Below are 13,609 nucleotides of genomic sequence, written 5' to 3' on the forward strand. Positions count from 1 at the left end.
AGTACCACGATCTTAGTGCCTTAAAAAAAATTTGCAGTAGAGTCAAGCCCAACTCATGGTGACCCCATGTGTGTCAGGATAAAACTGTGCCCCACAGGGTTTTCAGTGGCTGATTTTTCTAGAAGGAGACCACTAGGCCTTTCTTCTGGAGCACCTCTGGGTTAAAACATCCATTTATTAGCTCACAGTTCTGTAGGTTAGAAGTCTGGGCAGGCTTGGTTGGATTCTATCTTCAGGATATCCAGAAGCCAAAATAAAATGTCAGCCACATTGAGCTCTTATGTGGAGGCTCTGGGAAAGAATTCCAAGCTCATTCAGGTTACTGACAGAGTTCAGCTCCATGTGGCTCTAAGACTGTGGTCCATTGTCCCTTGCAGGCTGTTGTCCAGGGGTCACTCTCAGCTCCTACAGGTCTGTCTCTGATCCCGGCACGCAGCCCCCTCCATCTTCAAAGCCAGGAGTGGCACATTATTCTGGTGCTTTGACTCTCTCTGGTTTCCCCAGCTCCTATCAGCCTGAGAAAGCTCTCTGCTTTTAAAGGCTCGTGTGATCACATTTGGCCCACCCAGCTAATCTCCCTGTTTTAATGTCAACTTAAAATAACAATCACAGGAGTGAGATCTCATAATATTCACAGGGCCCAGGTATTAGGGAGGGACATCTTCGGGGGTCATTTTAGAAATTCTGCTTACCATAGGCCCGTATCTGGCAACCATTCTATATGGCTGAGGCTCAGCCAATGAAGGTGGAAAGTGTGTGTGTGTGTGTGTGTGTATGTGCAGATGTGTGGTGTGTGTATATGTGTATGTATGTATGTCCTATAGGGTCACCATAGTGTCACTAGAGAGCCCTGGTAGCACAGTAGTTAAGTGCTCGGCTGCTAACCGAAAGGTCAGCAGTTTGAACTCACCAATTGCTCCACTGGAAAAAGATGCAGCAGTTGCTTCCATAAAGATTTACGGCCTTGGAATCAAGTTCTACTCTGTCCTACGGGGTCACTATGAGTTGGAAGCGACCTGACAGCAACAGGTTAGGCTTTTGGTTTTATATGTGTGGATATGTGGTGGGTGTATATATGTATGTTTGTGCGCTGTATGCGTATGTGTGGATGTGTGGTGTCTATATGTATATATAGTGTGTGTATATATGTGCATTGTGTGCGCATACGTGTGGTGTGTGTGTATATCTATGTATGTGTGGCGTATGTGTATGTGTGTGGTATATGGGTAGATGTGTGGTATGTATATGCATATGTAGTATATGCGTGTGTGTGTGTGTTGTGTGTGCATATATGTGGTGTGTGTGTGGATATATACCTGCACAAACATCCCTCTTTCCCTTTCAAAGCTGTCCGAAGCCCCACAAGTGGCACAATAAAAAAGAAGTCACCATAGGCTTTATCTGAATTATGGAAACATAAGGTCTCCTGGCTGGAAAGGATGCTGAAGACTACCCAACTCAACCCTCTAGCTAAGGCAGCCTTTACTTGAGCACCCCTGGTGACAGACAGCTCACTACATTCCTGAATAAGACATCAGCATTTAACCATTTATTCAATAAACATTTACCAAGCACTCATCTAGGCCAGGCCAGTGCCAGGCACATAAACACAAAGTTGAACAAGTCATGATCTGCCGACACTCTTAGAAAGCACTTCCTGACATAGGCCAAGATCTGTCTGTCCATACTCCCACATGTTGCACCTCCTGCTAGCCCTTGGGGCACCAGAGTAAGCCAGCTCCCTCTGCCACATGACAGGCATTCAGAGGCACCTGCTACTCTTCCTCCCCCGCCCACACACGCACACCTGGCAGAAACACACTCCTCCTGCCTAGGAGCTGGCAGGGAGAGGTCAGGGAGGACACTCAGCTCCAGGCCAAGCCTGAGGGGCCAAAGGGTCAGGAAGCAGCTTTGTCATCCCCAAAATGGCCGTTCCTCCTGGGCCATAGGGACCTTCCTGCTGAATCTGGCCCTTAGGACAAGTCACTTCTGGTCACATGGTTCTGGTCACATGGGCCATTGTCACAGCATCTCCCAGCACCTATATGATGTCCCTGCCAGCTCTGTGGCCCTTGGCTGCCCTCATGGGAGCACGTCCCACCCTGCCATTTACTATGCTCCCTCCCACTCACCCTCCCACACTCCCAAGTCTTCTTCAGCTCCCGGGACCCAGATGCCCAGAGCCTTCCAGTTAATTATAATGTCTGATTTGTAAGCTAAACTCAAGAACCCTCAGGGCCCTCTTTGCTTTTCTAGAAAACAATGCACATTTTCCCAGGAGCCTTCAGAAGCCCACTGCCCTGTGTAGTCAAGTCCAAAAGAACTTCCAGGCAGGAAGGAACACCAGAGCATACCTTTCACCAAAGGCTCTCAAATGCATACAGTGAGCCTGTGTGTGGCCCCACTTCATTCAAAAGCTACTGTGTGCCAGGCCCTGGGGATAAACAGGTAGATAAAATATAGTCCCTGACTCCAGGGGCTGAGTGTGCGATGGCACAAATGGACCCAGACAGTTCAACAGTGTGTTATCATACGCTATGTTTGGTGTGATGAGATGCCCTGGATATTTTCGGATCCCAGAGAAGACACCTAATACAGACTGGAGGTGGGACAGTGGAGCAGCAGGGACAGGGAAGGCTTCTGCGCCATTCGGGGGGGGGGCATTTTAGGATGGGAAGAATTGTTTGAGGCCACACACACCAATCACACACACACACCGCACACACACCACCCACATACACCCCACCCACACTATACACACACCATACACACACCACCCACACTACACACACACACCACTCACACTACATACACACACACCACCCACACACACACACTCTCAGGTGATTCCTGCAGCCCCTACAGCGCCCCTCCAGATGAAAATTACTCCTCTAAAGGTTCAAAGCAGGAGTCACAAAATGTGAACATGAACGCCATGAGGTGGGGCAGGCATTCTCCACTCCTGCAGGCTCACCTGCTCTTCTTGCTTACGCCGTCCACTGCATTGGTTCATGTGGAGGCTGGGACCCCTGGCCTACAGAGGTGAGAGAGTAGTTGGAGAGCAAGCACTGCTCCGTGACTGAGACCAGAGGTTCCAACCTACCCTAAAGGCGGACACGGAAACAACTGGCTGGCGCAAGCTGCATGGTGGCCATTCTAAGACATGTGTATGGCGGTGCTGGGCCCACAGAGAACTCTCACTCTGTGACCAGCTGCGCGTGGATTTATTCACACGCCTTGCAGCCCACCGGGTGTACACTCACAGCCTCATCTCTGCCTCTCCCTATGCTGCCTTCTGCACAAGCTCCCCCTCCCTATTGCTGCCCCCACTCTCTCCATTGAGTGTCCTCTCCATTTCTCTCCCCTGCTTCACCTCCATCCCTCCCTTTCCACAGTCCTTCCCAGCAGCCCTTCCTCCCTACAGACCCCAGTGGTCAAAATGAAGTACACTTTTTACCACCTTTTGTAATCTCTATTCTTAACTTTAAAAGCAGATGAATTGACTAGTTCAAAGGAAGCTCCTTTGTCAAAGGCCCTGAATAAAACAGTTACTCCTACTTAAGAAATTTCATAAAATAAAATGGTTTTCCTAACATTTTAGCTGTGCTATGCTCAGTTTATAAGAAGACTTGGTGGTGCAGTTGTTAAGTGCTCAGCTGCTAACCAAAAGGTCAGCAGTTCAAACCCATCAACCGCTCCCTGAGAGAAAGATGTGGCAATCTCCTTCCATAGAGATTCACAGCCTTGGAAATCCTATGGGGAAGTTCTACTCTGTCCTGTAGGGTCGCTGCGAGTCAGAATCAACTCGACAGCAATGGGTTAGGTTTGGTTTTTATTTGTGTATCTATTTTGCTCAAACCACTCTCAGGTAACTGTTTTGCCCCATTTATACCTAATTGAAAAAATTGGCGGGGGGGGGAAGGAGTGTGGCTTTTTTTTAATGATACACACAATTCCTGCATTCTTAATCAGAGCATGATGAACATAATTTCAAGTTTTCTTGGTAGCTCAGGGTCATGATTGTGGACATCAGTGACATGGCAATCCAGTCACGATCTTAAAAGCATTCTGACCCTAGACTGCTGTGCTTTGCATTCTTGTGTCTGTTTTTCATAATGATTCTGTTTCCTCCCTGATTGTTGGCTGCGAAATAATAACAACAGAAACAACAACCCTAATGATGCTACAAGCACTGTGCTAAGCATTTTATGTGTATTAGCTCATTTAACTCCCATAAGGTAGGTCCTATTAATATCTTCATTATGTGGACCTTGAGACCCCACCTGAGAGTCCCAGTGGCGACCGGGCCACAGGCCTCCTGATCTTGCCTGGCGTGCAGAGTGAGTGCTTTTCTGAGCAGCTTTGAGTGCTGGTCCCCCAGAGCCGGTCCTGGAAGTGATATGTCTGAGCCCAGCACAGCTCTCACAGTGGCTGTAATCCTGGACAACAAGCCTGGGAGTTAGGTGTTCATCTTTCTTGCTCACAGCCCAAGTTTTTCTTCTTTTTGTAAAAAGCTGTTTTATTGCCATGGTTCTAGCTTATGCATTTACATTAGACTCAGAATAGAGTTTTTTTTTTTTTTTTAAAGCAAAAGAAAATTGGGGCAAAGAAAAGCCTTCTCTGTTTGCCAGGAATATTCGGGTTTAGAGGGGCCGGGGCAAGGGAAAGCTTTTTCGTAACTGGAAGCCCAGTCTCGTGTTAGTTTGAACACAAACCTACAGACTCTGGGTTTGCAGGCTTGCCCCTGGTTCCCAGCCTGTAGGCTCCTGCTAGGAAGGCCCCATATGACCATTTATATTTCAGAAACGTAGGGGGATGGCGGGATGGAGGGGGAGCTGTGGAGAGGGTGTCCTCCATGAAACTGTTAATGTAATATTTGGATAAAATATTTGGGGTGACAGTGAAGGACAAAATCAGGGATGTACAGGCCCAGAGGGCACTGGTACGTCTGACCTGTGGCAGAAAAGAAGCCAGTAGACAGAAAAGGAACTTAAGCCTAGCTTTCCTCCATTTTATTTGTTAAGCAGCAATTATGTCCTGGGGAGCCGTAGCAGGAAATGCACTGTGCCGTGTCATTCCGGTGTCTACAGACTGAGGATCCAAAGACCCATCCCTAACTGGAGATGGAATAGTCTTGTGGTTAACGTGTGGGCTCTATATTCAAAGGATGTGGGCTCCAGTTTCTTCCCTGTCACTTACTCACTATGAGTCTTTGTGCAAGTTTAACTTCTCTGAGCCTTAGTTTCCTTATTTGCAAAATCCAGATAATAAGAACACCAACTTGATAAGCTTGATGTGGGCATTATATAAGAATGAATGTGAACTGCACAGCCTAGCACTTAGCCCACAGTAAGCACTCAGCAGTGGTAGTCCCCAGCCCTCACAACACCCCAAGAAGGTAACTACTGTTATCAACCCCATTTTATAGAGGAGGAAGAAACTGGGGCACAGAGAGGTTTCCTAATTTGCCCAAGATCACACAGCGTACAAGTGAGTGGCAAAGCATAGTGGTCTGAGGAGCTACAGCCACTTGGGTGTACTATTTGTAATGACAGTGGGGGCAGCAGGAGGTCTTTCTTCTGCCAGACATTCACTCCTAATCAACAGAGGCTAAGTCCTGGGTTGGACCCTAGAGACACAGAGGGCTACACAGTCCTCAAGAGGCTTACAGTCAGAAGGGCAGATGGAAGGAAACCAAGGCCACCATAACCTAGTAAATAGGTAGGAAATGAAGTTTTTGCAGAGGAGCTTCTGGAAACCAGGGAGCACCATCTGGACTTAGAGAGTTTCCATCTGCAGTGGGAATTGGGACCTCAGGAACTTATTATTCTTGGCAATAAAAAAAATGCTAGGACTCCTTCTCTTCTCACTGTAAGAGGCTAAAATGCTCAACTCATAACACACAGAAGGTCCTACAGATCATTCAGCCATAAAATTAGCCCTTCTGCTAAGCCAGTGCAGTGTGGACTAGGGTCTCCACAGACATGCTCTTCTGTACCCTCTAGGGTTGACCACACCACTGGGTCTGTCCACCCCTCCAGCTTTATGTCATTATGCTTTTCTCTTTAGCCACACTGGTCTCCTCAGATATACTTGAGGTTTTTTCTCCTGGCTGACTCCTTTACCTGTAAGACTCTCACCCAGCTCTTCACAGCTTCAGCTAAAATGTCTTCTCTTTGGAGAGATCTTCTCTGACTACCCTATCAAAAAAAGACACCCCTCATTTCTGTCTTTCTCTCTCCCCTCCTTAATAATGTCCTTCATAGCACTTGTGCTGGGCTGTTTGCTTCCACATTCATTGCTCCTCACCCTCTCCTCTGTTTCCTAGGTGTAGGTCAGCTGGCTTCTGACTAGGTTTGGCCAAGGGGAGATATTGGGAGAAACTGGAAGACACAGGAAGGGTAAAGCTAGAGTATCTTCCGCCTCCATCTCCAGCTTGGGAGCTGTCTCGCAGCTGCTGTCTCTCTCCATGGCAACAAACAGGCCCACCAGAGGTCAGGTTCCCCAGGGTGCCCCACTCTGGGCTCCAGCAATACCACCTCTTTCCATGGTCTCTCCAGCCTAGGGGTGGAAGCTCCTACCTAGTGTATCCAATCTCTAGGTTCCCTCTCTCTCCGCCATATGATTTCTCAGCTCTCCACCAACTGTGTAACCAATTCCCGACATTAAAATCCTGTTTCCGACACCCCAGTGGTTTCTGTTTTTCAGTTAGAACTTATAATTAATTTGTCCAGTTACTTAATTACAGAGTCGCTATGAGTTGGAATCAACTCGACAGCAGTGGGTTTGTTTTGGGTTACTTAATTATTGTCTAGATTCACTGTAAGCTCAACAGGGCAGGGACTGTATCTGTCTTGTTCATTATTGCATCCCCAGCACCCAGTACAAAACCAAAAACCAAACCCAGTGCCACTGGGTTGATGCCAACTCATAGTGACCCTATAGGACAGAGTAGAACTGCCCCCTAGAGTTTCGGTGGCATAGCGGTTAAGAGGTACGGCTGATAACCAAAAGGTCCGCAGTTCAAATCCACCAGGTGCTCCTTGGAAACCTATGGGGCACTCAGTACAGCACCTGGCAAACAGTAAGCTGTAGAAAATATGTGTCCACATGATGAATGAAAAGAAGTAACATTGATGTGTCCCAAGAAATCCTCACATTCCCAAAAAGAAAACTGAAATGCAATCTGGAAATGGTGTTTATTTGTGCACATGATTTGTTATTAAAGTAGCAATAGAAAGTGGTTTTCGAGCTTTTCAATCAGAGGCACAAGAGACCTCCTTCAAGAAATAAGTGGTGAATTAAATGGTCTTGGTTAAGAAATAATCACAAAAATACAGGTGTGAGGCCCCACTCAGGTCCCTCCACTCCCAGGGACATGCCGGTTCCTATGAGGTACCTCATCTCAGAGAGTGCACCCACAGCGGCCCTGGGTTTGTATAACTAACTATGTGCCCCCAAAAGCCCAGTCTTAGAGACAAACCTTTTGGCGGTCTCAACAGACTTCTGCTCCGCCAGCTCCTTCTGCAGCTCCCTTTCCTTGGCTTCCTTTTGCCCAATGGGGCAGTCCTCAGGGACAGTGAAGAGGGATAGGGCATCTTTGCTGTCCTCTTCTCGGAGAACTTTAGCAAATACCTTCTCAGCCAGGAGCCGGACTTGCTCGTCCACTTCAGAGATGTTCAGCTTGGGGAACTGGCGTGGCATCTCAGCTAGCAATGAAAAAACAGGCATTAACCTTCATGAACGACAGGACGGTCTGAGTCACCAGTGTGGGGGAGAAGGAGGCAATGAAGGAAGAGCCAACCACCACCTCCCCCATTCTTGGGGTCAGTTGTCTGGTCAGGAATTTCCCAGACCAAACCTAGCGTGACAATTTCAAAATTTCACTCAGCAAGCCATTGGATGTGACAAGTGCAGGGCCACTGATATTTCATGAGGAAGTAAATGTCCAGAAGTCAAAGAAGGAACTGTCCAACTAAGCACGCTTCAATCCCCAGACTGCGGCAGGCAGGCAGCCCTGGCCTTCCTGCTTTCTTTCTGTGACTGAGAAGGGAGAGGAGAGAGTTCAGAACCCTCCCTCCTCCAGGCTATTAGGAGGCTGAGTTACTGATGCAACAGTGATCAAGCCCCCCGCCACGCCCTTCTCAAAGGGGAAGACTGAAGCCCACAGGGTTTAACGACTAGCCTGAGGTCCCACAAGATTACAGCAGAGTCACGGGGAATCCAATTCTGCATTCTTTGTTACAAAAAACAATGCCATTTCTGGAAAGAAGGGACCTGCATTCACAGTAGCACTCTCCAAACCCTCGAACAAGACGTAGCAAATAAAATAAAGGGTTTGAAACAAGGAATACTCTTCACTTTTCACAGTCCAGCTGAAAATGCACTTCTCGAAAGAAGCTTTCCCTCATCCGCCTTTCTGCATACTGGCTCCTTACTATCAGTAACAGGCCTAAATCTCCCCATTTCTTTCTTCTTTTCTTTTTTCTCCCTTCCTTTCTTCCTTTCTTTTTTTTAACTCTTATATAGTATTTGGAAACCCTGGTGGCGTAGCGGTTAAGTGCTACAGCTGCCAACCAAAGGGTCGGCAGTTCGAATCCGCCAGGCGCTCCTTGGAAACTCTATGGGGCAGTTCTTCTCTGTCCTATAGGGTCACTATGAATCGGAATCGACTCAACGGCACTGGGTTTGGTTTGGTTTGGATATAGTATTTATTATGTACGCTCTGCCAAGCTCTTTATACATATTAACTCAGTTAACACTATTAACCCCACTTTAAAAAAAAACAAACCAAACCCACTGCCGTTGAGTCGATTCCGACTCATAGCGACCCTATAGCACAGAAGGAACTGCACCATAGAGTTTCCAAGTAGCACCTAGTGGATTCGAACTGCCGACCTCTTGGATAGCAGCCATAGCACTTAACCACTATGCCAACAGAGTTTCCAACCCCACTTTACAGGTAAGAAAATGGAGGCATAAGAGCTAACTTGCTGAAGGTCACACTTTTAATAAGTGGGCAGAGATCTGTGCTGTTCACAGCCTTTATCTACCCTGTCCCCTGTCCCCTTCTTCTCTGAGCCCCTGCTCTGGGATTGAACCCAGGCACCCGGTTCCCAAGTCTGCCCTCTTCACCGCTATGCTGTGTTGCTTCTCTTTGTCCATTTGGGTGTCAGGGCAGAGTCTCCCCACTGTCCTCAGCATGACCCTTGTGGAATGGATGAAAGCCACATCCTTTCAATAAGCCACCTTCAGCAGGAGCCGGTCTAGAAGTTTCCTGTCCACCTGTTACCACAGAGAGAAGTGGTTTTGTCAGCCAAACAGACTAAGGATGAAGGTGCGACAGTGTCCAGTTGCTGTCTGACAGAGGAGATGAAGCCATTACAGGGAGGAGGGACCCATGGAGTAATCTTGGGACAGTCATTCTCTGGGCCTCACAATTTTCTCATCTGTGAGATAAAGGGATTGGACTAAGTGGTCTCTAAGGTCCTCTCAGTCTAACTTCCATAATTTGAAGTACAGGAGAGGTTTCTGGTGCCCAGGGAGGCTGCTTCTCTGGTCTTCTCTACTGCACATGGGTCTAACTCATGACAAAGGAAGGAGGAAACAGGCTAGTAACTGTGGTCAAAATTTTCTCAGTGGTCCGTTGACTGTAAAACCGATTTCCTCCTTCTCTCCACACCCAGGGATATGCCCTTCCTGGGCCTCTCTCACCCTGAGGGGGCTGAGTGGGAGGAAGCTGTGAGGAAAGAGGAACCTCAGCACGCAACTGTAAGGGTCTATGGCAGCAGGCACCGAGCTAGCAAAACCCTGTCCTCGGAAAGAGCAACGAGGAACAGAGACTACTGTGGCAATTTCCACGTCCTGAGAGCAGAGAGAAGGGGAAGCTGGAAGCCACACAGCACAGGCTCAGAGAAGAAGGTGACAAGGGACAGGACAGCTGAGGACAGGACAGCTGAGAACAGCACGAAGAACTAGAAAGACAGGGTGCGTTGTTAGGCTGGAACAAAGTTGGACCCCCGCACCCCCAAATCTAAGTCCGGTGGTTAAGTGCATCGTTCCAAAATTCACATCCTCAGAAGCAGACATCAAACAGTCCCCAAGCAGAGGGCAGCAAATGCCATAAAGAGCCACATCATTTGACCAAGTACTCCAACTTAGAAAAAGGTTTTTTAAGAATCCAACGGAAGTAAAAAAAAAAAAAAGCACAGCGATGTTTACTTGAGCTCTTTATATAAATAGCTTTAAAATGTCCAAAATAGAGCTTATTCATTTGAAAAAATGCTAAGAAACCAAAATTATAAGTCTAAGGATAAGCAGTTACACAGAAAACATCTTATGAAATACTGGTAAATGAAAAAGCAAATACACAAAACCATCTCCATTACTTAATTAAAACAAATGCAACCAATGCATCAAAAATGCACTTTGATTACTCAAAAATGGGTCTGCTATGGACAAGGGCTGCAAGAGAGACACTCAAAAGAGCCAGATGGCGGGACTGCCTGTGTGGAAGGGGGTGTCTTATTTTCATAATTAATGCTATTTTAACATAGTTTTTGATAAATGCAAAGAAGATAAAAAGAAAATGAATAGATTTAAGACTTGATGAAAAAGAGGGAAAATTGAAAAACAAATCAAACTGTTTATTGCAGCAGTTTTTGGCAATTAGTGTCCTCTGCCATCTACCCCACACCAGAAAGAGGCCAGCCCAAAGGGAATTACACCACCTAGACCCATCTCTGCTTTAGCTCCCATCCTGCATAGACTAACACCACCACCATCTTCCTCCCCGCTTCTACTCAACAAACATACCCTGGCCTGACCCAGACGCACTCCACCATGCTTCCCGCTTAGAAATGGGCATTTGGGGGATCGTTTATGTCTAGGGGGTCCCTGGGTGGTATACTCAAGTTAACAAAAGCCTGGCTGCTAGCCAAAAGGTCGAAGGTTCAAGTCCACCTAGAGGCATCTATCTCAGGAGAAAGCCCCGGTGATCTTCTTCCAAAAACTCAGCCATTGAAAGTGCTACAGAACACAGCTCTACACTGACTTGACGGCAACTGGTTTGGGTATTTTTTGTGTCTGAGGGTTTTTATGCCAGATTCTGACATGTCTTTCCATAAAACATTTTTAACTTGCTCAAGTCAACTAAACATACTTTTCAGAATGTATCTTTCTACAAAATACCAGAACATCTTCCTTTTTCATAGCTTAAATCAGTCTGTCCCAAACCAAAAAACCCAAATCCATTGCCATCGAGTCAATTCCAACTCATCGTGACCCTACAGGACAGAGGAGAACTGCTCTATAAGGTTTCCAAGGCTGTAAATCTTTATGGAAGCAGATCACTACGTCTTTCTCCCGTGGAGCAGCTGGAAGGCTCGAATCGTTGACCTTCCAGTCAGCAGATGAGTGCTTTAACCTCTGTACCACTTGGGCTCTCTAGCTGGGTCCCAGGTGAAGTCAATACTTGTTGCTGGGAAAACGGGTCCCGTGGTCAATTTACTAGGAAGATGCTGCATTCCACAGCCACTCACTCTGAGGTCCACAAAACATACTAGCTCATTAAAGAATCGTACAGTAGCATTCCCTACACTTTTTTCACAGAACCCATATGAATCTCCTAGAATCAGTGTCTTAAATAATCAGTGGAGAATTCATTCCATAACTTAGTACGGACCAAGTAACCCCACCTGGGGCGCTGCACAAAGAAAGTGGGCCTTACAAGGCCACTGCACATCTGCTACCTTCTGGACATCCTTGGCAACAGCTCCCTCCACCACCCCCCCTCCACCCTTCCCATTCTGAACTTGTCTCTTCTCTCACACTCACAGAGAACAAGAAGGCCGGGCGTGCTGACAGGGCCCACTCCACAAACACCCAGGGGAGCTTCAACTCCAGCAGCCTTTCATGCCTGGCTTTCCACTGTTTGTCAGCTGAAGCCAGCAGGCTTGGGAGGCTTAACTGTGAATTTACCAATGTCAGTCAGCTAGTGATATAGCTTATCTCGTTGTTACATGCGACACCCTCCATTCAGCTTGAAAAACTGCCCCAAAGTTACAAAGCTCTAAAACACAACCAATTTCAATAGACAGTAACATTTCTTGGCATCACAGCCCTTTCAGAAAGGAAGCACAGTGCCTCTGAAGTCCCCTCCTTATACAAAGGACACTGTTCCTGTTCTTTCCATGCTCCCATCATCAGAACCCATGACACAGACCTGAGCCTGGTGCCGGAGACTCCATGACTGATCAAGGATGTTACACAGGCGACGCACTGGAGCCCAGGTGTTGTGTGCTGCCCAAGAGGCGGCTGAGTTGAGTCAGTGTGTAAGTGCAGCTAGCTAGCTGGGTCCTATCTGCGCTGCTCACTGCTGCTCCGGTGGGAGGTCTCTGCTTTGCATATCTGTGACCAGCAGTGAGCAAGAGCAGGAAAAGTTGGGGCTGGAAATTCTTCCGTGAGTGTGAAATGCAAATGGAAAATTTCCAAGAGTCCTAAAGGCTCCAGGTAATACCAGTTATCCAAGGCACAACGGCTGTTGTATCCTGAATGCAGTGCCTGGCCCTGCTCACAGGTCTCATCAAAAAACTAAAAACTACCGCCCCTGATGAAATAGTACATTCAACTACACTGACCAACCCAGAAGATAAGTAACAGCTTCCCTCCAACCCCCGCCCAAGCTTCTCCTGAAAACTGAGTGGCAACGTGCGATACCATCACCTTGTTGCTTCCGCTTGGAACACCACTTCAGGCCTGGCCAGGCAACTAGTTCATCTTACCCAGGCAATTTTATGGCACAGCCTGCCTCGCCTCCCCTCAGGACCCCCAAAGCAACCCTCCTGACAAAGCAGCCCAGGACCAGCAGGCGGAGCTCAGAGCTCAGCTGCCAATACAAGCCCCTCTCCTGCCCACCTAAAAGAAGAAAGAACCAGGAACTGCTCTCTCCTTCCTCAGGAGAGGACGGAGACTCTGGGAGAAGGAAGACCTCAGTGCAGAGGCAGACAGGGGCAGGCTAGGATGGAAAGCTGGCATGCCCTTGTCCCACGCCTTCCTTTCTTCACTGAAAAATGCCGCAGAAGACAGCCTGACAAATTCTCCAGAGCCCCTCACCTAACTCTCCTGAGCCCACCCCTGGCTCCCTCCCTTTCTTACTGCCATTGGCGGCTCCCACGTGGGCCTCCAGTGCTGAGCAGCCTCCTGAGCTCTGGCTGGACTCCCACCCTGCCGCCAGCAGCTCTGCTCTCCCTGAGGAAGGTGGAGCCGGCTCAAGTGACCCACAGAAGCAGCTCTATAAAACCAAGCAGGATGGTTAAAGCAGTATCACAGGGCGCAAACCTCCCCTTTTCACCTGCCCTTTAGGAAAAGGACAGTACTGTGGGGAAGGCTCAGAACAGACACACAGCCTCCCAGTGACTTAGATAAATAGTATTTGGGCCTGGGAAAGAACCGTGAGCAAAATGGCTATTTCTGTGATCTGTTGAAATCCTGGGGAAAAGAGCCCAGGGAGGATAGGTCAGTTGTTTACCAGGAGGCCAGCTCTAGCCCTGACTTGGGCCTGAGTCACCTCCCCGCATCCAATCGTGAGGCTGTGCCTTCCCGAGCCCAC

At 48.0% G+C, this 13,609-nt stretch overlaps 1 protein-coding gene across 6 annotated transcripts in view; it reads right to left on the reverse strand.

The window, feature by feature from the left end:
* Positions 1-13,609, reverse strand: part of AMPD3 (adenosine monophosphate deaminase 3) — a 58,574-nt gene that overhangs the window by 40,257 nt on the left and 4,708 nt on the right. For all 6 annotated transcript variants that reach the window (XM_064288434.1, XM_023550853.2, XM_023550856.2 and 3 more), the window contains one exon: positions 7,484-7,709. In XM_064288434.1, the coding sequence (XP_064144504.1) occupies positions 7,484-7,704 (221 nt within the window). In that variant the 5' untranslated portion in view covers positions 7,705-7,709. Of the gene's footprint in view, positions 1-7,483; positions 7,710-13,609 lie in introns of those variants that run through there.

This window comes from Loxodonta africana, chromosome 7 (assembly GCF_030014295.1).
Source record: "Loxodonta africana isolate mLoxAfr1 chromosome 7, mLoxAfr1.hap2, whole genome shotgun sequence".
Taxonomy (NCBI): Eukaryota; Metazoa; Chordata; class Mammalia; order Proboscidea; family Elephantidae; genus Loxodonta; species Loxodonta africana.